At 43.6% G+C, this 27,955-nt stretch overlaps 2 protein-coding genes across 2 annotated transcripts in view; one reads left to right on the top strand and one right to left on the bottom strand.

The window, feature by feature from the left end:
* RNF123 (ring finger protein 123) overlaps nt 1–14,194 on the bottom strand; it is a 155,352-nt gene extending 141,158 nt beyond the window's left edge. Inside the window, exon 1 of the mRNA XM_056805050.1 lies at nt 13,630–14,194. The gene's annotated coding sequence lies outside the window, so the exon portion shown is untranslated. The remainder of the gene's footprint in view (nt 1–13,629) is intronic.
* On the top strand, nt 215–27,899 carry MST1 (macrophage stimulating 1). The gene is made up of 18 exons (XM_007499861.3): nt 215–730; nt 3,998–4,136; nt 7,291–7,403; nt 9,588–9,702; nt 10,529–10,665; nt 11,238–11,358; nt 11,673–11,791; nt 12,356–12,527; nt 14,121–14,251; nt 14,390–14,492; nt 14,755–14,885; nt 15,668–15,703; nt 16,258–16,369; nt 16,973–17,050; nt 17,410–17,556; nt 20,869–20,975; nt 26,622–26,761; nt 27,373–27,899. The coding sequence occupies exons 1-18, from the start codon at nt 679–681 to the stop codon at nt 27,532–27,534; spliced, it is 2,115 nt and encodes a 704-aa protein (XP_007499923.2). The 5' UTR covers nt 215–678; the 3' UTR covers nt 27,535–27,899.
* Nucleotides 27,900–27,955: the final 56 nt, after the last annotated feature.

Consider the following 27,955-nt stretch of genomic DNA (forward strand, 5'->3'; position numbering starts at 1 on the left):
GTTCGCCAGGACCTTCCAGAATCCAGACTTAGAAACTTTGACAAGCCCCAAAGAGGCTCAACAACCCCAGAGCCTTTCCTCCCCCTGCAAATGGGACCCTTTGCCCTGCATTCCTCCGTTCCCACAAACAGTATTTTCAAGAACTCTTTTTAGGGTTAACATTCTTGGAGGGGAAAGGAAGAGAGGGAGGAGCTCTGGGGGGCAGTCCATGAGTCCTGGACCTTTCCTAAATCTCGTGCTGCCTGGTAGATAGCCCGATCGGAGATTCCCATAGACAGATTTCACAATTTTGCTTCCCGGAGTAGGGGTGGGGAAGGCACCTCCAGGGAACTGTTTGTAGAGTGAGAGCAGAGGCCAAGTTATCTGGGACAGCTCCTATAGCTGGATGGATTGGGAAGGGATGGATGCTGGGATCCCTTCCCACTAGCCCCAGCCCCAGTGGATCTTTTCCCTCAAGAATCCTCCCTAGTCCCTCCCCTTTCCTTGGCCCAAGATAGGGAGCTGTTCTGGGTGGGGCTTGTCAGCAGAGGCAAGTACATTCTGAGATTGAACAGTGCGGGCTAAGGAGAAGAGACTCCGGGGACTTGATACAGCCTCTCCAGGGTTGAAGGAAGTGGGTGAGAGGGGCAGAAAGGTGCCCATGGTCAGCCTGATCCAGGAAATCCTAAAACAGGGAGAATGTGGCCCCTCGTGGTCCTCCTGCTCTCGAACCTGTGTGCCAGCACTTCAGGTGAGCTTCTTTCCTCTAATTCCTCGGGTGTGGGTAAAGGGAGGAAGGGAGGCCCCCAATACAAATGCCTCTGCCCTCTTCTCCAAGACTCTGGTACCTCATTTTGGCTCCTGCCTTAGTCCCTGTCTCCCTCTCTGTCCCTTTTTCTGCTCCTGCCTGCAGCAACTGGTAGGCACAGGCATGCATGCACATACAGTGTCTTGCCTCTCCTCCCTGGTTCCCTTCAACAATGGAATTGGGCCACCACTTATTCTATCCAACCCCAAGGGACCAGGCCACTACCACCACCTATGGCTCCAAGATGAGCCTCATAAATACACCTGAGCTAATAACAGGGATGTGTGCTCACACACACACACAGACACATACAGAGCTTAAGTAGGAAAACTCTAGGAAATTGTTGGACTTGGTACAAGCACCACAAACTTTGCTAGGGCTATGGGCACAAAAGATATCCTCAAAGAAAGGGAGATGGGAAACAGGGTCTTAGGACACCAACTTGGTGTCCTGCTTTGCGTCACATTTGATAGCTTCCTATTTAAACAAATTCCTGATCATTAGGAGCTAAGGTCAGTGGTTTCTTCATTCTGAGTGTCTGGGGAGTCTAGGGAAGTGGTAAAACTTTAGAGCAAACAGAAGGATGTTTTGGGAGAGCTCTGTTGAAAAAGAGCTTGGTGCTAACTCTCCCTAAGGTCCCCACACAATAAAACTCAAATCAACAAAACCTCTCTGAGCATCCTGTTAGCACTGGAAAAGACCTCCTAGAGTCTAGCTCAGTTTATTCTCTTTGTAAAAGGTCCTGTTTTCCTCCTTTATCAAATGAGACACTTGGTTTAGGGGACAACTAAGTTTCCTTCCAGTTCTAAATCTATAATCCTATGAGCCTTAGTTTTGCAGAAGAGGAAACTGAGGAGAAGTGACTCATTCAACTCTTTCTAAAATTGAGTGGACATGGATGGAGTCCAACTGTAAGAGAGTCATAGACTATCAAGAGATGGAAAGGACCTCAGAAAGAATGGTTAATCAACCCTCCCATTTTATAAAGGTGAAAACAGAGAAAACTAGAATGTATCAGGACAGAGGTTCTCCAGTTCTCCAACCATTAAAAAAATGTTGCTTTCTCATGGGAGCAGAAGGGTCCTTGGATCTTGCAGACCAGGGAGTTCTGTTCTCATGGCTCAAGCAACTCAGTAGAAAGTAGCAGATGACTATAACTAACAGATGTTTCTGATCTTTAGAAGCCTCTTGGCACATCATCATGATGCCCAGGAAGAGAGGGCAGCTTCTGGGAACAGCATCAGGCTAGGAAGGGCCCTACTTCCCTTCCTCCCCTACTCTCCATGACTGGACTTCAGGGGAAAGAAATCCTCCCCTGTGAATGTTGGCCCCAAACTCATCACCTACCAACCTAGTTCTTCTCCAAGGGCATTTAAGTAACAGGATGGTAAACTTTTGAGGGAGAGAAAATCAAAGGACTGGGGGATGGCAGAGGCATTTCCAGGAATGCATGGACCTCCAGCTGGAGGCTAAACAGGTAGTCCTCTCCCTGGCTTTCCTGATCTAGGAGCAGAGCCCATTGATCTACTTGTGGTATAAGACCATATTGAGAGCTCCTAGGCTTCAGGAATCATTTTCTTACCCAAAGCAGCCCTACAGGGACTCCTACTCTATCATCATGGGGGAGTCAACCATACTTTCAGTCGTTTCCCTGTCTCCTTGGCACCAGGACTTGGGACAGTTTGATAAGCCTGGGAAGGCAAACACTAGGGGATAGGAAAGTTTCCCAGGATCCCAAGTGTGGATCCTCCAGCAAGACGAGAGATCCTATTTCCTTTCCCCTGCTTTGGCCCTCATATTGAAGAGTCTCTCCCCCAAAGTTCAATCATGGAGAGGAGGACAGGAGGAGAAGAAAGGTAGGACCCTTCCTAGCCTGATACTTCCAGAGGCTGCTCCTTCTTCCATGGCATCTTGACAATATGCCAAGAGGTCTCTGAAGACATGACACATCTAGCAACCAGTCACTAGCATTTTTAACCCCTTATGTTCTGTCTTAGAATTGATACTAAGTATTGGTTCCAAGGTTCTAAGGCAGAAGAGTGATAAGGCCTAGGCAAATGAGGTTAAATGACTTAACTTGGATCACATAGCTAGGAAGTATCTGAAGTCAGATTTGAGCCCAAAACCTCCAATCTTCAGGCCTGATTCTCCATCCACAAAACCACTAAGCTACCCTAGTTACTAGCATTATTAAGCACTGTAAAAGAGAGAAAAGACAGGCAGTAGCTTTTGCAAAAGTCTGGTGCAAGACTGCAGAAGAGGGCTGTCACATGCATGGAACTAAAAGAGAGGTTCCAGAGTGTGAGGAAGATATAAAAGGAAGTTCAAAGAAAGTCAAAGACTCCTCCCAAAAAGCTTATAGTGTAATGTTGATAAGTTGTCCCTGTCAAATCATTCACAGGTCCCCAAGTAGGGGAAAAGGAAATGAAAGAAAATAAATGAGAACAAAGCAGGGATCAGGAGGGCTGAAAAAGCACATATACATCACATACAAACAATCACATATACAATGAAAGGTAATGATTTACAAGATAGTACTATGGATCTGGTTTACCCATCAAATCTAGACAGAGTTTTCTATAGGCTAATCAATCAATATGTAACCATCTAACCCAAATTCCCAAAGAACATATATATATATATATATCAGTGATTTTACAGGAACATTCAGTTACAGAGGGAGGGATTTGAGACCTCAGGTGGGGAGTGAACTATGTGTCTAACTTCAGCTGAGCTATGGCCTCAGTTTTTCTGAGAGTCTGTGTTTCCCAGAGTTTTGCATCATGGGGGGTTTTTCAGGCTTTGTCAAATCATCTGTGATTCCCTGTTTGCTGATTCCCAGGGCTGGAGTCTGGTCAGAGCTTGAGTTCTGTCCCACTGGCCCCACAAGACAAACTGTTCCCTCCCTCAGTCTCACTAGGCTATGGTTGGCTTCACTTGTCCACAACCATCATCCTATGCCTGGTGTCTACTTCTTTAACTTAAAGGAGTTCCAGGTCTCTTGGCCCATAAACCTTTCCATCTTGCAGAAATTTTCTTACTCCTTGGCAATTCCCCAGTCCTGAGACAGTTTTAATCACTCTTCCCTGCATGGCTTCTCCTGCAGACTTAGTCACATATATACAGATATTCCTATGAACATATGCATATATTATCAACAAGTGAAGGGACTAAGGGGCCTGCCTGACTGTCCCTCTCCATGGCCTCCAGGGACAAGGTCACCACTCAATGACTTCCAGTCTTTAAGTGCCATGGAACTGCACCACCCATCCCACCGAGTGGAGGCCTGGAAGACTGTGATGAATGTGGAAGAATGTGCACAGCACTGTAACCAACACCTGGACTGCCGGTGAGAAAAGATGGGAAAAGGAGAGGAAGAAAGAGACTAGAAGGGCCCTTGCCTCTCTCCTCAGGCTCCTAGGTAGATCCTTAGCTCCTTGTTCATCAATATCTTCCCCTCCCCACTTTACCTCTGAAAAGGAACTGGCCCTGGATTGAGGTCTTGGTGCCTGAACAGATGCAGGGATCTTTTGGCCTTTGGCCTCACGGCTTTCTCCTTTTCTAAGTTCTAAACTCCCCAGATCACCTTATCCCAAACCAGGTATTGAACCCCAAGGGTCATAAGATCATAGATGTAGAGCCAGAAGGGACCTTAGAGGCTACTGACTCCCTTCATTTTACAGATAAGGAGACAGACCAGAGGCTAAAGGATTCCAGGACATACAGCTGGGTCCTTCTGACTCAGAGTCTAGTGTGCTCCATACTGTTCCACAAGCTGCCTTCCCTGTTGGTCCCTGAGCCTACTGGGTTTCTTGGACTCAGATAGCAGCTACCCTTGCTTTGGAATGATTTTTTCTTTTTCTCTTGCCCCTTCCTAGACGTCCAAGTCTGGCTTCTGGACCCTCCTTCCTTTCTAGCCTATGTCCACCTACTCTATACCACTGGGGTGGGGCTTTCTAAGGTTTGCTTACCAGGCCAGAGAGAATTTGTGTGTTCAGAAACCATATACTAGAGGAAACTCATCTCAGATGACTGTGGAAGAAAATTACCCTATCATAGACTGGATATTAATAATAGCAATAATAACATATTCTGTACCACTTTTTTTTTAAACCCTTACCTTGGGGGCAGCTGGGTAACTTAGTGGATTGAAAGCCAGGCCCAGAGACAGGAGCCTGTGTTCAAACCTGTGTTCAAAGCTTTGAGCTAGGAAGTATCTGAAGTCAGATTTGAACACAGGCTCCTGAGAGTGGAACCAATACTAGGAACCAAAGCTAGGAAGTATCTGAAGTCAGATTTGAACACAGGCTCCTGAGAGTGGAACCAATACTAGGAACCAAAGCTAGGAAGTATCTGAAGTCAGATTTGAACACAGGCTCCTGTCTCTGGGCCTGGCTTTCAATCCACTAAGTTACCCAGCTGCCCCCTAGCCTTCACCACTTTAAGGTAAATCTAATACTTTCCTCATAGCAACCCTGAGGTAAGTAGAGTATGTATTATTACATGCATTTTATAGATAAGTAAATTTGGGCAGAGGAGATTTTTCTTGGTAAATATATTTTATCAATTACATGTAATATCAAATTTCTGCATGTTTTCCAAAATTATAGATCCAAATTGTCTTCCTCCCTTTCTTCCCTCCCCCTTCCCAGAGATGGCAAGCAATTCAATCTGGCTTATACATGTATCATCAGGCAAAACATATTCCCATATTGTTCATGTTTGTAAAAGAATAATCATATAAAACCAAAAACCCAAATAAACCAAAGTGAAAAATAGTATGCTTTGATCTACATTCTGACTCAAACAGTTTTTTCTCTGGAGGTGGGATAGCATCCTTTGTCATAAGTCCCTCAGATTGTCCTGCATCATTGCATTGCTGATCATTTCACAATATTGTAGTTCCAGTGTACAATGTTTTCCTGGTTCTACTTATTCTACTCTGCATCAGTTCATGTAGGTCTTTCCAGTTCTTTCTGCAATCATCTTGTTCATTTCTTATAGTAGACTAGTATTCTAATATCAATATGTACCACAGTTTATTCAACCATTCTCCAATTGATGGATATTCCTTTAATTTCCAATTCTTTGCCACTACAAAAAGAGCTGTTAAAAATATTTTTGTACAAGTAAGTCCTTTCCCCTTTTTCCCTTTATCTCTTTGGCAGAAGACATTTAGTGACCAGCCTAGGGTCACAGAGTTAGTATGTGTCTGAGACTAGATTTTGGCCTCAGGTTTTCTGAACTCCAGTGCCGGATCCATTGGGCCACTGATCTGCCAACTTCTCTATGTTCACTTAGCTAATAAAGTTTGATCCCCCAAATGTAATTTGATATAACAACCAACTAATCCTGCAAGCTTGTAAGAGAGACCCTTCTGATACTGATTGTCATTATAGCTAAAGACATTTCAGACTGCTCTGAGTTCAGTCATTGAGAACTCTAAAGAAATTCTGCCTCATAACTAACTGTAGTCTCTGTCTCACTTTTTTTTTTTTGCCCATGTAAGCCACTGACATACTAGCCATACCCCTCACCATAGTCATCTCCCTGGATTTAGTTAGAACCAAGAAAACTAGAAGAAGTAAATTCCAACATAGGGAAGATGAAAGAAGGAAGACCCTAGATTCAGAAATTAGTCCAATGAGGTATGAGAAAAGCCTAAAGAGATATCCTCCTCTAAACCTCGGTTTGAGGATCCAGGGACCAGTATGGGATTGTTTCTTTTTCTCTCCCTTGGTTGGTCCTCCAAGGGTTTCTCAAACTTGTTGCTCTCAGACAAATCAATACTATCTGGATTGGAAGTAGGAGCTCCAAGAATCTGTCACCAGGGCAAAAAATTGGAAAATGAGATGCCCCTCGATTGGGGGAATGGTTGAACAAATTGTGGTATATGATAGTGATGGGATACTATTGTGCTATAAGGAATGGTGAATCACTTGATTTCTATAAAAGCTGGAAGGACCTCCATGAACTGATGCACAGTGAAATGAGCAGAACCAGGAGAATATTGTACACAGAAAGTGGAACATTGTGGAATGATCAAATGTAATGGACTTTGCTACTAATAGCAATGCAATGATCCCAGGACAATCCTGAGGGACGTATGAGAAAGAACACTATCCACATCTAGAGAGAACTGTGGGAGTAGAAACACAGAAGAAAAACATGTGATTTGTCACTTGTTTACATGAGTATATGATTTGGGGTTTTGGTTTTAAAAGATTACTCTCTTATAAAGATGAATAATATGGAAATAGGTTTTGAGCGCTAATACATGTATAATTCAGTGGAATTGTTTGTCAGCTTCAGGAGGGGGCAGGGAAGAGGGGAAGGAGAGAACATGAATCATGTAACCATGGAAAATATTTTTTTAAAATAAGATTATATTTGAAAAAAAAAGAACCTGTTACTACATTCCTAGGTCCATGTATCAGGGGAAAGGGAGAGAGAAAAATGTTTCTGGGGCTTTCATCTAATGACTTACGACCATTCCCCCCCAGTGCTTTCCACTTTACCCCAAGGAACCAGGGATGCCAACTATTGTCTTGGACCCAACACTCTGATCAGACCCAGCTCCAGAAGAATGTGGAGTATGACCTTTACCAGAAGAAAGGTAAGTCCAGCTTAGGGACAGAGCTGGAAGGAAGCTTTGGGAGTCTGGAAACAGAGAAGAGAAAAGCCAGAGACCTGGGCCCCCTGTTGCAGACCACCTACCTCCCTAGATGTCAGGGAGAAATAATAAAGTCCACCAGAGGGCATTGCATAGGGTTATTTGCTGGGAATAGAATTCAGCTAAATAGAAGAAAATCAGGGGCTGCTGATGGACAACTCCTCCTCCCATTTATTCCCCTCCTCTGGGTCCTCTTGGATGCCCCAGCCCTTACTTCCTTGCACAGTGTTACTTATCTTTACATGCTCACTGAATTACTGGGCCTTCAATTGAATTTATAAAGCATTTTATAGTGCCAGCTTTGTTTGAAGAGCTGTCCTTGGTGCTAGTGACACAAAGCCATATAAAACCTTGCCCTTGGGCTCTTCTTTTTCTATTTTGTCAAAAATTTATAGAAAGGGGGGCAGCTGGGTAGCTCAGTGGATTGAGAGCCAGGCCTAGAGACGGGAGGTCCTAGGTTCAAATCCGGCCTCAGACACTTCCCAGCTGTGTGACCCTGGGCAAGTCACTTGACCCCCATTGCCTAGCCCTTACCACTCTTCTGCCTTGGAGCCAATACACAGTATTGACTCCAAGACGGAAGGTAAGGGTTTAAAAAAAAAATTTATAGAAAGAAGTTAAGTTTATTTCTAATAGTTACACATATACATACATGTATATAAAATGTATTTATGTGTGTATATACTTGAATAAGTATATGTATACACACATACATGAGTATGGTTAGTTGGTTGTTGTCCTTTGTACTCAAATAGGACCAAAATGACATTACCATGTAAGGATCATATATTGAGTATATGTGTATATTCACACATATTAATTATGGAAGAGTTAATAAAGGGTAAGCCAATCTTAGAATTATGAAGATCTGGGTTAAAAGCCTGATTCTGACAAATACTGGCCAAATAACCATTACTCTTACACTCTTAAGGAGTTTACAGTCTAATGGGGTTGGTGAATAGAAGAGAACCTGACATAAAAAGTAATGTGTTACAGTGAAAAGAGCTTGGAGTAAGAAGACCTGGACTCAAATCCCACCTGGATCATTTACTATTCATGAGATCTTGGGCAAGACTCTTAGACTCGTTGGGTCTCAATTTTCTCATTTGCTAAATGAAGGAATTAAACTAAATGACCTCTGAGGCCCCTCCCTAATCCATAACCACGATCCTGTATACAAAAATAGCCATAATACAAAGAGTAAAGAAGTAAAGGCAAAGAGGCAGCTAGATGGCTCAATGAACTGAGAGCCAAGACTAGAGATGGGACATCCTGGGTTTAAATCTGGTCTCAGACACTTTATAGCTCTGTAACCCTGGGCAAGTCACTTAATCTCCATTGCCCAGTTCTTACTGATCTTCTGTCTTGGGGCCAATACCCAGTATTGACTCTAAGAGAAAAGGAAAGGGGAAGGAAGGAAGGAAGGAAGGAAGGAAGGAAGGAAGGAAGGAAGGAAGGAAGGAAGGAAGGAAGGAAGGAAGGAAGGAAGGAAGGAAGGAAGGAAGAGAGGGATACAGAGAGGGAGAGGAAGGAAAGTAAAAAAGAGAAGAATGAGATCATTTTTGGCAGTAAAGAAGTGTCAAGGAAGACTTCATAAAGGAGCTAGACCCTCACATAAGCCTTAAAGGAAGGATGGAATTTCAGCAGAAAAGTGTTGGGGGAAGGAGGAGAGAGGAAATCTATTCCAAGCAAGGAGGGCAGTGTGAGTACCACTTAGATGTAGGATGGGAGAGAATAAGATGAGAATTATGGGGTAGCACTGTGAGTGGCCCATTTTGACTTGAGTGAGTAAAGTAGAGCATTATGGTCAGGATGAATAGATAATTTGGAGCCCAATTGCCAAGGACTTTTTTCCTCATCAAGATCAGGAATTTTAAACACTGGTAGGCAATAGGAAACAATACTTTAAAGATTTTCTAATTGTGATTTGGCGGGGGAGAACAAACCAAAGATGACTTGGAAAGCCTGTATGGAATAGGTTATGTCAGATAGAAGCAGGACAGGGAATGGGTTAGGCAGTTATTCCAATCAATGACACTCCAATTTGTTGAGTTGTAGGGTGGACCCAGCTTCTTGGAGCCAAACCTCTGAGTATTTGACTCTGTGGTAATGGGGTATTTCCCACAGATTATGTGCGGGATTGCATCGTGAACAACGGGATCAGTTACCGGGGCACTGTTTCGACCACTATTGGTGGCATCTCCTGTCAACACTGGAACCAAAAATTCCCGGCAGACCACAAGTTTGAGAGCTCTTCTGGACTTTGGGCTGGGGGGAAAAGAGGAGGGAGGGTGTTAGGGCAAGAGTCTGCTATTTCTCCACTCCCTCAAAAGGTCAACCCTTGGGCAGATGATGGCTGTGTGTGCTTTTCCCTTGAGAAAGGGCATCTGTATTCATTACTTAATTAGACAGAAGAGGTGAAGCCAGGACTGGAGTGGTAGAGCAAAATGGTCTTTGGAGAAGTTAGATCTGGTAGATAAAAAAACAAACAAACCAGGAAGAGGATCCTCCCCACTTCTACTCCTAATACCTCTAAGCCTGGGCTGTGTCCATGCTACCCTGGCCCTAGGGTTTCTATAAACAACTTCCCTTTTCAGAGGATCCCTGGGGTTTCAGGAGACACCCTCACATATACTATAAAATCCACTTTCCCTAGAGCCCTTCTTAATTCCTCTTTCCTTCTACCTTTGCCATGAGTAGGAACAGAATACAGAGACTTGGTGCCCCCTAAGCTGCCCTTCCTTTGGGGAATTGACCACAGAAGGTCAGGATTGGCAGGGATCTAAGGGATCCCTTAAGTCCTAAAGAGTAATTACCTTCCCAGCATCCCCAATAAGAGACCATCCAGGGCTCCAGTGATGGGCAGTTTATTAAACTCTAAGGCAACTAATCCATTCCACTTTCAGACATCTAATTGCCAGGAAATTTTTCCTTATGTTGAAGCCAAATCTGACTTCTTGAACCTTCTGTTCCCTGCTCCTAGGAAGTCCTTTGAGCTCTTTGGGGCCAAGCAGAACAAGCTTAATCTTTCCTCCCCGTAATGGTTCTTCACCCTTTTCCCTCCTCAGATATACTCCAAATTCCCAAAATGGCCTGGAGAAGAACTATTGTCGCAACCCTGACAGTGACCAGCAGGGCCCCTGGTGTTATACCACCAACCCCAAGATCCGATTTCAGACTTGTGGTATCAAGACTTGTCAGAAGGGTGAGTCCCAGGTACTTTCCTTTGTATCCCCACCACGCTAAGCCAGGGTGTCTGCTCCCTCTTCCCATTCCACCCCCAACATGTAATGGACTCCCTCAGAGCATCCATCTCCCATTGCTTCTAGGACAGGATAGAAGATGTAGCATCTTTAAGGTAAAAATAATTACTTGGATATAAACTCTCAGGACTCCCCCATGGCCCTGAAAAAGCCCTGGGGGGGACATCTTGAGAAATATATCATAATCATTCATGGATGAAGAGTGTGGTCTTGGGGAAAGAGCTGTAGACCTGGAATTAGAAGACCTGCGTTCAAATCTTGCCTCTGCTACTTAGTAGCTGCATGACCTTGAGTAAGTCATTTTACTCAGTGTTCCCAGGAACTCTAAGATTCTAAATTGCAGAGCAGGTGCTGGTCTACATTGGAAATGGGGGTTTCTTTACGTGGGAGTTTGCTAAAAATAAACACATAGGCCTGATGGCCCAGTCCTGGTACTATCTAGCACTCAGGGTGGCTGATAAGAAAACCCTATAAAAACGCGAGTCATTCTAATTATGTGACCCTGTCTCCACAGCTACCTGCTTCACCTGTAATGGGGAGGATTATCGAGGTTCTCTAGATTACACAGAGTCAGGTCAAGAGTGTCAGCGCTGGGATCTCCAGTATCCTCATAGGCATCCCTACAATCCCAACAAGTAGGATTCTGGGCTGGGAGGGGGAGTTGGGTACCAAGTGGCACTTCTGGGCAGTATGGGGGCAGGGAGTAGGAGGACAAGTCCTTTGGGTTCCTAGGTATGTATGCATGTCAGGGAGCCATCTGAGGCCCAGGGGAAGCTTAGCCTCATTGACACCATCAGCAGGTTCCCCCTTTCTCTCTGTCCTTCCTCCCCATCCCTACTAGAAGATGGGGGAAGACAGCAGGGATCATGGGATGGGCTCATTCTCTGCTCTCCTTCTTTGGAGCAGGGTGAGGGGTTCCTAAGACAACCATTACTCTTGCCTGCCCCAGGTATCCAGACAAGAACCTAGATGATAACTACTGTCGAAACCCAGACAGCTCAGAGCGCCCCTGGTGTTACACCACAGACCCACAGCGTGAACGAGAATTCTGCAGCATCCCCAGATGCGGTGAGTGAGCAATGTGTGTAGAGGAGAGAATCCTGACCATGGGGAAGGCTAAGCTATTGGGGGGAAGCCCATAGCTACCTCCACCTCCCCCTACAAGAAGGTACGGTGTATCTAGACTCTACCCGGTTCCTTAGAGCCGAGGGGTTAAAATGGCAGCTGGGGCTTGGGACCTTGGGTATATAGACTCATTGGCTTTAGAATTGGAGAGCGTCTTAAAGTCATCTTATAGAGGAGGAAACTGATACTGACAAGGGGAATGGGATCACCTAGGTAGTAAGTGATTGGGCATAGGATTTGGATGGAGATTTTCTGACTCTAAATTCCACAATCCTTTCCACCTCACTGTGATGTGTCTTGTCTGCAAGGCTTCACAGAGTACCTTTCCTGGGTCCATCCTTAGGAGGCCTGGCCCTAGGCTAAGGAAGGAATAAGACAAGAAGCCAAGAGAAAAGGAGGAGATTGAGATTGTTCCAATGAGTCAGCGAGGGTCCACAGAGGCCTGTGACCTCCCTGGAGGGGACTGGCATCAGGTCTCACTCTAAGCCCTTGCATCTGTCTGTTCAGGGCAAAAACGGCGACAGTCACCACCCAAGCACACCACCCACAACTGCTTCAAGGGAAAAGGGGAGAACTATCGAGGAACGGCCAATACCACGGCTACAGGGATCCCCTGCCAGCGCTGGGATGCCCAGACCCCTCACCAGCATCACTTTTTGCCTGAGAACTATGAATGCAAGTGAGTCTTGGAAAAGAACCAGACAGACAAACAGAAGCAGGGAGAGAGAGATAGAGATGGAGACAAGGAAAACAGAAACAGAACAAGACAGAGACAAGACAGAGAAGGATGAGTTGGAGTCAGACAGAGACAGAAAGAATGAGATAGAAAAGATGAGAGAGATGGAGACAGAGAGAAGACAGAGATAGATGTGCATACACACGCATGTGAATGTGAAAGTGTGTGATTGTTTATTCACACATAGTTGGAACAGCCAGACACTGGGCTCCCCCTCACTCCAACAGCTTCCTTGTTGCAGTGTGATCTTTTTATTCACATTTTATCCTTCCCCACCATACTCCATGCAGCAGTTGTTCTAAACCTTTTCTTCAAACCCCCAAATCTCCTCCCACATGACACCCTTCTGTAGACGACTTCCTCTCCTAATTTCCTGGAAAGGGTGAGGTTCTCTGTAGGATTTAGAGCTGACAAGGACTTTGGAGAAAACAAGTCCATCCCTGTCATTTAAGAACAGAGGGAGCTCAGATACTTCTGAGCTGTATGATCCTGGGCAAGCCACTTGATCCCCATTGCCAAGCCCTTACTGATCTTCTGCCTTAGAACCAATAGACAATATTGATTCTAAGATGGAAGGTAAGAGTTTGGGGGGAAAAAAAGAACAGGGAGGGAAGAGAGGACTTGCCCAAGTTACCTGGACAATAAGTAGCTAAAGCTTGGATTCAAACCCTGGTCCATGGACTGCACACCCAGCATTCTGGTCATTCTGCCAAGCTGATGGGAATGCTTTTACCACCTCTCTTCCACTCATCAATGTCTCTGTAATCTCTCTATGTTCTGGATGACTTTCTCCCTACCCCAGTCTCCAAAGAAGTAGCCTTGCCTCTAGAGGTGGTCCTGATTCCATTCTTGCCCATCTCCTGGACTTTGCCTTGTCAATCATCCCCTCCTTGTGTTCAGGGATCTCTCCCTCTCTGTTGGTTCCTGCCCTTCTGCTTACAAGTATGCTTGCATTTCCACCCTTGTCCTAAAAACTCATTCCTTCCATGCTTTCATACACTCCATCACTGACTGCCCAGTTGATGAACAAGTATTTATTACTCACCTCGGATATGGAGAGAAGATGAAGCAGCAGACTCCTTTTTGGATAAGATCATTCCTTGCTTCCTGGGCTGAACTTTGGGATCTTCCTCACTCTCCCCTGTCCTCAGCTGTAACTAGGGTGGGTAACTGGGACTTGGACTTGGGGCTCAAAATTTTAAGGGATGCTGGAGCACTTGTACTTTCTTCAACAGGCAGAAACAAATAAATTTCGTGTGCAGAGAGCAAGAATAATTGGTCACCAAATGGTCCACTTCCTTTCCTGCCCCAGCTCTTCCCTGTCCCCTTCCCTGACTCTTCCCTTCCCTCTTAGTAATTCATGGCCCTTAGTATCCCAGGATCTCTTTTCTCTCCCCTTCTCTTCCTGTATTAGGAGTATTATATTGTGAGTTCTCTTTCTCCACTGGAATTGTCGAACAAGTTGATCTTAAGATGCCTTTTGTGCTTCTTGCCCTAGGTGCAAGAATTTTTAGTTATTTATGTCTCCATCCCCAGGGACTTACGGGAAAATTTCTGTCGGAATCCAGATGGTTCAGAGGCCCCATGGTGCTTCACTTCTCGGCCTGGCATGCGTGTGGCCTTCTGTTTCCAAATCAAGCGCTGTCCTGATGACATCAAGATAGAAGGTGAGGCAGCACTCCAGCAAGGGCTTGGGATTGGCTGGAGGGCTCTAAGTGTCCCTATTCCTCCCCCTCCCTTCACCCCCCTCCCAGGCTGGTCACTTGGAGGACGGTGAACCTCTCTTCTTTGCCTTGATTCTACAGAGTGTTACTATGAAAATGGGGAGCAGTACCGGGGCTCTGTTAATAAGACCCGGAAAGGGATTATCTGCCAGCACTGGTCCCAGGAGACGCCTCACAAGCCTCAGTGAGTCCTGGGGCAGAGGGAAGGAAGGGTGTCACTTCTGGCTTCTTCCACACCCACCCTGCTTAAGCTTAGTCCCTACCTTGGGACCGACTGTCTAGTCTTTTCTCATCTCTGCCCATGGCTCTATCTGAGGATCTGAAGGGATGATGAAGGTCTTTGAGACCAAGAGAACTCTGGAGACAGATTGGGGGTGGGGAAGGCTCCAAGGGTCTGGAAGGGTGATTGGAATCTCCCTCTCCACCCCCCTACCCCCCATCTCAAGGTTCACGCCTACCACCCATCCACAGTTGGAAGAGAATTTCTGTCGGAACCCAGATGGAGACAGATATGGTCCCTGGTGCTACACTATGGATCCTGGAACCCCGTTTGACTACTGTGCCCTCAAGCCGTGCAGTGAGTCCCCCTGTATCCAATCCTAGCCTCAAACAGGCCATCCCATTTCCTTTTTTGTTTTAAACCCTTAGTTTCTGTTTCAGTAACAGCTCTAAGAGAAGGACAAGGGCTTGGCAAACGAGGTTTGGTGACTTGCCCAGGATCCCAACTAGGAGGTGTCTGAGGCCAGATTTGAACTTGGGTCCTCCTGACTCCAGACTTGGTGCCCTATCCACTGTGCCACCTAGCTGTGCCCCTCCTTCCACTTTCTTTATTGGTTTGCGAGGAGCAGAATATTTTTATGCATGAACCAACAGCAGGCATTTTATGGAACTTTGTGCCCAAGAAACACATCTAAAAGCTGGTCCTTGCCTTCACAAAGCTTATGGTCCCACAGGGAAAGTAAGACTCCCTACTAGAGACAAGATAAGGGAAAACTAAGACCCCATGACTGTGATCTGGAAGAGACCCCAGAGGGTAACCATTTTGTTTTATAGTTGAGAAAATTGAAGTAGGATGCAAACCCAGATCCTCTGACTAACTCTTGACCTGCTCACTATTCCATACTGCCTTTCAAGGACTGAGTTCTCTCCAAAGGGGGAAGAGATCCTGGTGGGCTGCTGGGGGTGGCGTGGGATGGGGATGGGGGAAGGTTTTGCTGCAGGGACTTTCCTTTCCCCTCAAACCAGAGGATAACCTGGGACTGGAATTTCTCACTGCCCTTGGAGCAGAATTTGACTGAGCTATTGCCTTTGCGACCTACTTTGATGTGATGACTTCTGGTCTTACCTTCCTTTTTTCAGGTAATGATCCAAAGACATCCATCCTGGCAACCTCAGGTGACTCAGGACCTGCCCACCCACCTGCCTACTGGGCGTTGTGAGGGCTAGAAGACTCTCGCCTCCAAGGACAGGCAGCAGGGAGCTGCTGAGAGCTGCAGAGAGCTCCCATCCCTATTCCCTCCCCACTTCCCCTGCTGCTTCTTTTAATTCTTACTTTCTGTCTTAGTAACAACTCTAATACCCAAGGGCCAGGGCTAGGCCACTGGGGTCACTTGGTCACTGGGCTGGGAAATGTCGGAGGCCAGATTTGAACCCAGGTTCTCCAGATCCAAGCCTGGCACTCTATCCACTGAGCCACCGTTACCCCTTTTCACTTCACTTCCCAAGGGGGGTCTTAGCCCTCTTACCCTGCTTACCCTCAACCCTCTTACCCATCCCTATTCCCTTCTGACTCCCCCCGCTTCTTAGGGTACCAGAGCCCCTTCCCCATCCCTGTCTCTTTTCCCTAACCCCTCATCTCTCTGCCTCCCTAACTCTGAGGGCAGCCAGGACTCCTCCTCCCCCAGGCCCAGCTCCCAACACTTTTCTCCTCTTTCCCTCCCTGCTCCCAGACCCAGTGCTCTTTCAGGAGTGTGGCAAGAGAGAGGAGAGGAGATCTAGGCTGTTGCGGGTTGTGGGGGGCCATCCTGGAAACTCACCCTGGACCGTCAGCCTGAGGAACCGGTGAGTTTGACCCCCCAAACATGTTGGAAGCTGTCATTGTTGGCTCTAGAAATGTGACTTGGCATCTTCTCTTCAACTTACAGCTTAAGAGTTGCTTAATGGTTCAATGACTTGCCCAGGGTCACATTGTCAGAGGTAGGGCTTGAACCTGGGTCTTTCTGCTTCTAAGTCAAGTCAATAAGCATTGATTAAGGAGAAGCTAGGTGGCACAGTGGACAGAATGTTAAGCCCAGAGTTGTGAGGACCTGGGTTCAAATCTGGCCTCAGATGTGTCTTAGTTGTGTGACCCTGGGCAAGTCACTTAACTAACCCTGTCTTTCTGTCTTAGAGTTACTAAGAAAGAAAGTAGGGGTTTAAAAAACTCTATTTATTAGGTGCCTACTGTGTGCCAGGCACTATATTTTAGGAGCTGACTCTATGGTCATTCTTTCATGCTACCTTTGTGGAAAAGGCTTCTGACCTTGTAGAAGACCATGGACCCAAGTCCTTTGGGAGAGCACCTTTGGGTGATCTAAGCCACTGTGTGAGGGGTTGGAGGGTGGAGTATGTTCTTCCACCTGCATTGATGACTCTGCCCCAACCCACCCACCTATTGTATCCTAGGCAAGGCCAGCACTTCTGTGGCGGGTCTCTGGTGAAGGACCAGTGGGTGGTCTCAGCTCTCCAGTGCTTCCCATCCTGGTAAGGGACCTTTTCTGCTTTTCAAGGAATCACAGGGCACTTGGTTTAGGGCTCTGTCCGAGGTACCTTGCCCACCCTTAGCCCAAACCCACCTGATTCATCTGCCTACTTTTATACGCCAAATGTAAAACCAATTCCAGTTTTAACCTTGGGTCTACTCAACCCATTTCCCAAGCCAATTCTTTTCTCCTGATCACATTTCCCCCCTTTTACAAGGACTTATTTCCCTCCAGTCCACGTGTTTCTTACTCATCTCCCTCACCAGACTTGGAAGCTCCCTAATGATAAGGGTGGGGAAGGAGGAATGTGTTTGCTCTGGCTTCAGAGAATCAGTGAATATCCCAATTCTTTACCTCCAGTCATGCCTCCCTCACTGGCTACGAGGCCTGGCTGGGCACACTTTTTAAGAACCCTCAGTCTAGTGATCCTGGACTACAAAAGATCCCCCTGATGAAGATGGTGTGTGGTCCTCCGGGCTCCCAGCTCATCATGATCAAGCTAGAAAGGTACCTGTGGGTGGGGGAAGAATGTTAGCAAAAAGGTTGGCCAACATGTATTATTTTTTTGTCTTAAAAACATTTCATTTCATTAATTAATATAGAATATTTTTCCATGGTTACATGATTCATGTTCTTTTCCTCCCCCCATCCTGTAGCCAATGAGCAATTCCACAGGGTTTTACATGTGTCATTGATCAAGACCCATTTCCATATCGCTTAGTCTACATCCCCAATCATATCCCCATTGACCTGTGTGATCACGCAGTTGTTTTTCTTCTGCGTTTCTACTCCTACAGTTCTTGATTGTGGATAATGTTCCTTCTCATAAGTCCCTCAGAATTGTCCTGGATCACTGCATTGCTGCTAGTAGAGAAGTCCATTACATTCAATTGTACCACAGTGTATCAGTCTCTGTGTATAAGGTTCTCCTGGTTCTGCTCCTTTCACTTTCCTGGAGGTTGTTCCAGTTCACATGGAATTCCTCCAGTTTATTATTCCTTTGAGCATAATAGTATTCCATCACCAACAGATACCACAGTTTGTTCAGCCATTCCCCAATCGAAGGGCATCCCCTCATTTTCTAATTTTTTGCCACCACAAAGAGCACAGCTATGAATATTCTTGTACAAGTCTTTTTCCTTATGATCTCTTTGGGGGAAGTAGTGTGACTGGGTCAAAGATGTAAAAATTAAAATTAGATCTCAATAATAAAAATATTTATTTTTAGGAGATTTATTAATGATCATTAGAAATCAAGGAATAGAGGATACAAAATAAAGACCACATATCCATGGCTGATTAGCCCATTTAAAATCTCTGAACTTAAGTTACTACCACCACCATGTTTGCTGCAAGCCAAAGAGGGAGAGCAGGATGGCCCACTGAATATTTATACCCTGTCTACAGGAAGTACATAATGACAGGAAGTCAGTGGGCTCCTGGGAATTGTAGTTCTTTTTTAGGGTAACAGATTTTCAATTATACAAAGGGCAGGCAGTCAATTAAAGCCCTTTGGGCATAATTCCAAATTGCCATCCAGAATGGGTCAACACATATTATTACCTAGATTGAAGTGCTTGTCGGCTCTGGGAAGGAGGAGGGAAGAAGAGAGGGAGACCATATGGATCATATAGCTTTGGAAAACTCATGCAGAAATGTGTTATTATAAATACATAAACAAACAAATAACTAAATAAAGTTGGCCTGCCTCAAAGGACCTGCTAACTGGGATGGCCAGTGTCCTTGGAAGGGAGGGAATGTGGCCGCAGCCTCACAGCTGCTCTTGTTACTAGGCTGAAGTACTCTGATTCTGGTGACAGGGAAAACTACAGACCTGTTGTTTTTCTTCAATAGGGTTAAGTCAGTTAGCTAAGAAAGGCAGTTACATAGGAAGGTAGGCAGAAGGTCCACAGCAGGCTAGGTCTACATGAAAAATGCACAGGCCTTCAATTTCAGTTTCTTAAAAATAACAGCTCATCTCCTTAGAGTTGGCCTAAGGGAAACTAGCCTTTGGCCAACTGGTCTTTCCCTTCTTTTGCCCTGTTGCTAGCTAAACAAGAATGTTTTTTAAGACTTGGACACAAAGTTAGTGAGAAGACGGGTGTCCAGAAGTAATAGAACAGGGCAAAGGAATTTGAGAAATTTTAAAAATAAAAAACAGGGAGTGGTGATTTGCCCAGTCCTAAATGATTCAAGCCAGAAGAGCTAAGTGTGGTGGATATAGTAGCAGGTACTTGGAAGACTCATCTTGAATTCAAATCTGGTCTTAGATATTCACTAACTGTGTGACCCTGGGCAAACAATTTAACGCTGTTTGCTTCCATTCCTTCATTTGTAAAGTGAGCTGGAGAAGGAAATGTCAAACCACTCCAGTATCTTTGCCAAGAAAACCTCAAATAAAGAATTGGGCTCAACAGAAATGATGAACAAGTTAGCTATTCTATCTGGCTTTTGTCCCCTAAGCCCACTATGGATTGGTCTGATTCCGGCTAGTTTGGAGAATCTCAAATCCTCCTGACTGTGGTATCTACCAGTGAGGATATACCCAGAAGTCCCTATATAAAAACTTATATAAAAATATATCCCGAATACATATGAAATAAATATGAGGTCACGGGAAAGGGAGGGCAAAAGGAAGGTCATTAGAAGCTGGTGAAATCAGTAAAGGCTTCCTGGAGATGGCACTTGTGCCAAGTTTTCAAAGAAACTCAAAGGGTTTTAAGTCAGGGGTGAGGAGGGAATGGATTCTAGGTATAGGAAATGGGTAAATTCAGGGTGACTGGAGATGAAGTATTGGGTGTGAAAACTAGTGAGACCACTGGTTTGGTCAAGTATGATAAGGGGATGAGTGTAGAAGCCTGGAAAGGTGCTGGGTTCATGTTGGATCTTGGAGGCAACAGGGAGTCATCGCTTACTGTATGGGAGGACTGACTGGTCAGACCATCACTGGCAAAATCACTTAAGCAGCTTGTGGAGAATGACTTGGAGCAGATGAGGCAAAGAGACCAAGGAGGGAGCTATTGGGAAATCCCAGGGGGGCAGTGATGAGGGACAGAGAGCCTGAAAAAACCACAGAGGCTGGTGGCAGGAATGAGAGAGAGGTAGAGATTATAAGATTTAATGACTGACTTGGAGGATGAGAGAGACTACGGAGTGGAGGATAAAGTGTTGAACTTCAGTAACTGGAAAGATAGTGGGGTCCCTGCCCGAAATGGGGATGTTCTGGAGACAGAAGATGGTTTAGGGTGGGGGGGGAAGATGAGTTCTGATTTAGAGATAGTTGGGTAATGAATGTCTACTTTGAAATGTCTAATAGGCAATTGGAGTTGTATGACTAACTCTAGAAAGAGATTGGCTCTTTCCATTCTAAAAACTCATATTTATAAAGAATACTAAAGTTTGCAAAGTACTTTATCTCTCATTTGAGCCTCATGATCACTGTGTGAGGTGGGTTCGTATTATTATTATCAATCCCATTTCACAGGTAAGGAAACTGAGGCTCTGAGAAATAAGCAACTTGCTCAATGTCGAACAGATAGCTAGCAAGTGTCTGAGGTGGCATTTAGATCCAGGTCTTCCTGTCACCTTGGTATGAGATTCTATCCTCTGGGTCACCTGGCCTCTCACCCATTCTCCAACTACATTCATGGCACACACGGATCCCCTGATTTGAGGGACATTTCACCCCCCACACACACTAGTTTCTGTGCAGTAACTGAGGCACTACTGAATTTTCCTGAGACCAGGCTCTATTTGTTATTACAGAAATGGACTTTGATTTGAATATTTCCCCCCCTCTCTTTTGTGTTGTCCCTACAGACCTGCAGTGCTTAACAACCGTGTGGCCCTTATTTGTCTACCCCCTGAAAGCTACATGGTGCCAGATAATACCCAGTGTGAGATTGCTGGCTGGGGAGAGACCAATGGTAACGTTAACCCATGTCTTCATCCATCCATAGACCCTTCTAAGGCCACTCTTTGATGGGATCTCCTTCCTTTCTGCTGTTGTTTAAATGCAGGCACTGCCTGAGGCTCATGACTTAGGCTCCTTTCCTCTTTCTACTTTCTGCATGTTGTCAGCCTCATCCACTCTAGCGCCTTCAATAACCCACCCCTGTGTTGATGACTTTGAAATATCTTCTGAGTTCAAGCTCATTCTCTCCAGAACTTACAGGTCATCTCCATCTAGATGTCCCACTGCCGCCTCAAACTCCACAAGATTTGAACTAAAAACTCATCATTTCCCCAAATCAGTCTCTCTTCCTACTTTCCCCATTCTCTCTATCTATCTGATAAATTATGCGGATGGTTTTTCCTATTAAACTAGCCTTGCATTCTTGGTATAAATTCACCATAGAGGATAATCCTTATGATATATTGCTCTAGTCTCTTTGCTAGCATTTTGTTTAAGATTTTTGCATTCATATTCATTATGGAAATTGGCCTATACTTTTCTGTCTTTGTTTTTGATCTTCCTGGCTTAGGTGTCAGCACCATATTTGTGTCATAAAAAGAATTTGGTTTGAACTCCTTTTTCTATTTTGACAAATAGTTTTTATAGTATTGGGATTAATTGTTCTTTAAATGTTTGATAGAATTCACTTTTGAATCCATCTGGTCCTGGGGATTTTTTCTTAGGGAGTTCTTTTGATGGCTTTTTCAATTACTTTTTCTGAGATGAGATTATTTATTTAAGTATTCTATTTCCTCTTTTGTTAATCTGGGCGATTTATATTTTTGTAAAAAATCATCCATTTCACCCAGATTGTCATATTTATTGTTATAATACTGAGCAAAATAAGTCCTAATGATTGCTTTAATTTCTTCTTCATTGGTGGTGAATTCACTCTTTTCATTTTTTAATACTGGTAATTTGAATTTTCTTCTTTCCTTCTTTAAATCAAATTAACCAATGCTCTGTCTACTTTGTTTTTTTTTAATACTCCTAGTCTTATTTGTAGTTCAATAGTTCTTTTACTTTTAATTTTAACTAATTTTTCCTTTGATTTTTAGGATTTCTAATTTAGTCTTTAATTGGGGATTTCTATTTTGTTCTTTTCCTAATTTTCTTAACTGCATGTCCAATTCATTGATATTTTTCTCTTTTATTGATGCAAGCATTCAGAGATTTAAAATTTCCCTAAGTATTATTTTGTCTGTATTGCATAAATTTTGATATATTGCCTCCTTATTGTCACTGTCTTGAATTAAATTATTATTTCCATAATTTGTTCTTTGGCCCACCTTTTTTTTAGAATAATTCAGTTTCCAATGAATTTTTATCTTTTCATACACTTATTATGATTTTTATTACATTAATCTGAAACAGATGCATTTATTATTTCTGCTTTTCTGTATTTGGTTGTAAAGTTTTTATGCTTTAGTATATGGTCAGTTTTTGTGTATGTGCTATGTACTGGGGAAAATAAGGCATATTCCCTTTTATCCCCATTTAAATTTTCTCCAGAGATGTATTAAATCTAACTTTTCTAAAATTTCATTCACTTCCTTTACTTCTTTCTTGATTATTTTTTGGTTAGATTTATCTAATTCTGAGAGGGGAAGGTTGAGGTCCCCTACAAATATAGCTTTATTGTCTATTTCCTCCTGAAGCTCCTTTAAGTTTCCCTTTAAAATTTTGGAGCCTTTATCATTTGGTGCATATATGTTTAGTATTGATATCACTTCATTGTCTATAGCACCTTTTATCAAGATGCATTCTTCCTTCCTTATCTTTTAATTAGATCTATTTTCATTTTAGCTTTGAGATAACAATTGCTACTTCTTTTTACTTCAGATGATGCACGTCCTAAACAGCTTACTCCCACACCTTCAGTCTATGTATACTCCTTCTAACTGCTCTGATAATGAAAAAAAAACATTTAAAGAATTACAAATAATCATTTTTTCATGTTGGAATATAGACAGTTAAACTTTATTGAATCCCTTAAATGTTCTCTTTTTTAATAGTAGTTCTTTATGTTTCCCTTAAGTCTTGCATGTGGACATCAAATTTTGTGTTTAGATCTGGTCTCTTTATCAGAAATACTTGGAAACCTTCTATTTCATTCAATGATCATTTTTTCCACTGAAAGAATATACTTAGTTTTGATGGGTAGATGATTCTTGGTTGTGAACCTAGTTCCTTCACCTTTCAGAATATCATATTCCAAGCATTCCAATCCTTTAATTTTAAAAAAATTATTTAATTAATTTAGAATATTTTTCCATGGTTACATGATTCATGTTCTTTCCCTCCCTCCCTTCTTCCTCCCCCTTCCCATATCCAATGAGCAATTCCACTGGGTTTTACATGTCTCATTGATCAAGACTTATTTCCATATTATTAATATTTGCAATAGAGTGATCATGTAGAGTCTACATCCCCAATCATGCCCCCATCAAACCATGTGATCAAGCAGATGTTTTTCTTTTGTATTTCTACTCCCACAGTTCTTTCTTTGGATGTGGATAGTGTTCTTTCTCATAAATCCCTCAGAATTCGCCTGGGTCATTCTGCTAGTAGAGACTTTGAATCCTTTAAAATAGAAGTTGCTATGTCTTATGTAATCCTGACTATGATTTCATGATATTTTCTCCTTGGCCTCAGAGCTCTTTAATTTAGCCATAATATTCCTGGGAATTGTCATTTGGGGATTTATTTCAGAAGGTGATTGGTGGATTCTTTCAATTTCTATTTCTATTTTATTTTCTTGATCAAGAATATCAAGGCTGAATGGGTTCTGATCAAGGACACATGTAATAATCAGTGGAATTGTGCCATCGGCTATGGGAGGGGTGGGGGAAAGGGAGGGAGGAATAGAATGATTTTTGTAACCAAGGAATAATCTTTGAAATTGACCAAATAAAAATAAAAAATGAAAAAAAAAAAAGACTATCAAGGCTATTTTCTTATAATATGATGTCTAGGCTTTTTTTTTTTTTTTAAATCATGACTTTTAGGTAGTTCAGTAATACTTAGATACCTTTCCTGGAACTATTTTCCAGGTCAATTTTTTTCAATATTTCATATTTACTTCAAGTTTTTCATTCTTTTTATTTGATTTTGTTGTTTCTTGATGGCTTATAAAGTCATTATCTTCTATTTGACCAATTCTATTTTTGAGAAATTATTTTCTTCTGTGAGCTTCTGAACCTCTTTTTCCATTTGGCCAAATATCTTAAGAAACTCTTTTCTTCATTGAATTTTTGTACCTCTTTTTCTATTTGGCAAATTCTCCTTTTAAAACTGGTTCTTCTTCTTGCATTACTTTCATTTCTCTTCTCCATTTTTCTTTTGCTTTATATTTGAGTTTTGAATTCTTTTTTGAGCTCTTCCAGAGCTTGAGACCAAGTCCCATTTTTCTTTGAAGTTTTGTGTGTGACTACTTTGATCTCACTGTCCCCTTCTGAGTCTGTACCTTGCTCATCTTTGTCTCCACAATAATTTTTTATGGTTTTGTGTGTTTGTTTTATTTTTGTTTTGATTTTTGCTTATTTGCTCATTTTTCCAGTTAACTTTACTTTTATCTCAAAGGTGGGCTCTGTTCTCAGGGTAATGGAGGCACTGTCTTAAACTTTAGTTTTTCCTTGCTGTTACTCTCAGCTCTAATTCTGGGTTTCTGCAAGTCTCAGTTCTTTCAAGGTAATATGAAGGCCTGTGGGTTGGGAGCTCTGAACATCATTTCCCACTGCTGATTCAATCTCCTCTAGGGATTTCTGATGGCTTGCAGGGCTCAGAGCACTGAGAGCTACCTTTTTTGCTGGGGCTCAGGGCCTCACCTCAAGCCTAGGCAGGGGCTCTGGGCCTCACTCTGGGCTTACACAGGCCAAGTAAGTTTCAGACTGCCTTGCATTATGGCTTGGGGCCTCAGAGCAGGCTTGGGCAATGCTCTGGGCCTCCCCTTAGGCTAGCATTAGCCAGGCACACTGCAAGTAGACTGCCTTGAACTGGCATTGTGCTGGGGTTGGAGTCTTCATTGCCAGTTTGGGCAGAGACTTGGAACCTCACTCTGGGCTTACACCAGTCCAGTGCACTATAGACTGTCCTGTGTACCTTCCAAGTAATTTTCTGCACCCTGTCCCCTTGTTGGCTCTGTCACTTCAATATTTGTTTTGAGGCATTATTTTTTAATTTGATTTTTAAAAATTAAATTATGTATTTAGAATATTTTCCCATGGTTACATGATTCATATTCCTTCCCTCCCCTCTTCTCTCCCACTTCCCAGAGCTGACAAGCAATTCTACTGGGTTATACATGTATCATTGTTCAAAACCCATTTCCATATTTCCAATAGAGTGATCATTTAAAAGCCAAAACCCCAATCATATCTCCATAAAAGTTATGATCAATCATATATTTTTTCTTCTGTGCTTCTACTCCCACAGCTCTTTATCTGGATATGGATAATGTTCTTTCTCATAAGTCCCCCTTTCTCATAAGTCATAAGAATTCTCCTGGATCATTATATTGCTACTAGTAGAAGTCTGTTACATTTGATTGTGTTGAGGCATTATTTTAAGGTTGGTTTGAGAGAATCCTCATAGCAGTTCCAGCTTTCTGTCCTTTTATTCCACCACCTTGGCTTCATCCTCTCCCTCCTGCCACAGGTGAAATTCCAAATTCTTTGGCCTAGTTTAACATTCAGGATTCTGCAGGATCTGGCCCCTCTTACTTCTCCAAACTTGACCATTATCCTTCTCCACATCTTTGTTTAAAAGGGTTCTCTGTAAATGGGACCCCCCTCCCTTCCCTTGCTTATCTAAGTCCTATCCACCCATTCATCCTCATTCCTTATCCTTCCCACATGTTGAAAGATTTCTCTGGATCACTCCTAGAAGAGACCAATGAGTCATCTCAGGTGACTCAGGCCAAACCTAAGTCTTGTTGAATCCTTGAGCTGGTGGTCATTTTCTTTTTGTTCTTAATTTTTTTTTCTATTTTCTCTTCTACTTCTGCCTCACTGGGAAAAAATAATAATAAAATCTTTGTAACAAATATGCATAGAGGCAAAACAAATTCTCATATTGGTGATGTCCAAAAAAATGTTCCTCATTCAAAGGTGAGTAGAATTCCTCTAAAATTGTAGTTAGTCAGAGTTCTTAATTCTTTCAAAGTTATGTCTTTATAATATTCTTATTGCATAAATTGTTCTCCAGGTTCTGCTCATTTCCCTCTGCATCAGTTAAAAAAATACCCAGGATTCTCTGAACCATACCTTTCATTATTTTTTATAGCACAAAACAAAATTATAGCATAATTTGTTTAGCCATTTCCTAATTGATAGGCACATCTTTATCATTTCCAGTCCTTTGCCACCAAAAAGCTTCTAGAAACATTTTCATACATATGGGTCTGTTTTCTCTTTTATTGACCTCTTTGGAGCAAAGGCCCAATAGTGGTTTTGTTGGGTAAAAGGGTATAGAGGTTGGAGGCCTTTTTCTAGAATGTCTTAATGGTTCTTTTCCCTTCTATTTCTGCTCATCCTGAATCCGGGAGGCAATGGATTGTAGGGCCTTTCATTGGCTATGTGGTGTTGGGATGGTACCCAACTATTCTATTTTTCTCCAGGAACTGGCAATGACACAGTCTTGAATGTAGCCAGGCTTCGAGTCATCACCAATGAAGAGTGCAATATCAAGCATCGGGGCAAAGTGAAAAAGAATGAATTGTGTACCATGAGCCCCATGGTTCCAGTAGGGGCCTGTGAGGTATGGTGAGGTGGAGCTTTGGGAGCTAGGGGAAGGGTAGGAGCTGCCCTACAGAATTCCCTTACTTAGATGATACTCAGGCCCCAAGCAGGGTTGACTTTGGATTGACAGCAGAATACCAAGTCCCACTGGCCATGGAGTTTATGCCTGGGAAGGATCCTACCCCACAGGTCCTTTCTTGAGGCATGAAAAGCAGAAGGACAGTTAGCTTGAGCCCCAGATTTCCACCCGTGCCTTGTATGCCAAGAATGAACCTGGATGAATCTCAGAAATTCGGTTCCACCCTATTCAAGCCCCCTATAGTGAGATCCAAAGATCACAGGTTTGAAGCTGTAAGATAAGGCCATCTAGTCCAACTCATTTTATAGAGGAGGTAAGTGAAGGCCAGAGAGCTTGCGACTAGCCTACAGGTGGGCTTGGAAGCAGGGTCTTCATGACTCCAAGTCTGGCATTGTCCACTACGCCATGCTGTTCCAGGGATGGGGAAGTTGAGGCCTTGTCCCTTTAACAGAGCTGCAGTCTGTCCATTGGGCAGTGGAGGCCCTTGATTTTCCCTTCTTAGCATTCCCCAAACTTGAAGTCTTCACTTGTGCCATTTCTTCTCCTTCCAGGGGGACTATGGAGGCCCACTGGCCTGCTACACTCACGACTGTTGGGTCTTAGAGGGAATCATAATCCCAAACCGCGTCTGTGCCCGCCCTGGATGGCCCGCTATCTTCCTGCGGATCTCCATGTATGTTGACTGGATAAACAAAGTCATAAAACTGAGCTGAAGAAGGTGGAGAGGAAATGGCCTCTCTGGCGACCCGCCCACCATGTTGTTGGCCTGTCTTGTCTCCACCCATCTTGGGCTCTTCTTACTGGTCCTCACCTGAGCCAGGTGTTCTGGCTTCCTGTCAGATGCAGCTCCAACAGCACCTTCTCCAGGCCTGTCCTGGGGTTTCCAGAGGGTGAGGCCACCCCTCGAAGGTTACCTTCTGCCTACTCTGTATTGATATTCCGGTTTACATATGCTGCCCACCCTGTTAGAACGTAAGCTCCAGGAGGGGAGGGGCAGTTTTTGCTTACTTTATATCTTTTGGCTTTGGCCAGTGCCTGTTATATAGGACACACTTAATAAATGCTTGCTGAGAGCCCTTCCTGCTGTCAGTGTCGAGGCTTGGGGATGTGGAGGGAGGAGGGCGTTATTGTAGG

The sequence above is a fragment of the Monodelphis domestica genome, chromosome 7 (assembly GCF_027887165.1).
Source record: "Monodelphis domestica isolate mMonDom1 chromosome 7, mMonDom1.pri, whole genome shotgun sequence".
NCBI lineage: Eukaryota > Metazoa > Chordata > Mammalia > Didelphimorphia > Didelphidae > Monodelphis > Monodelphis domestica.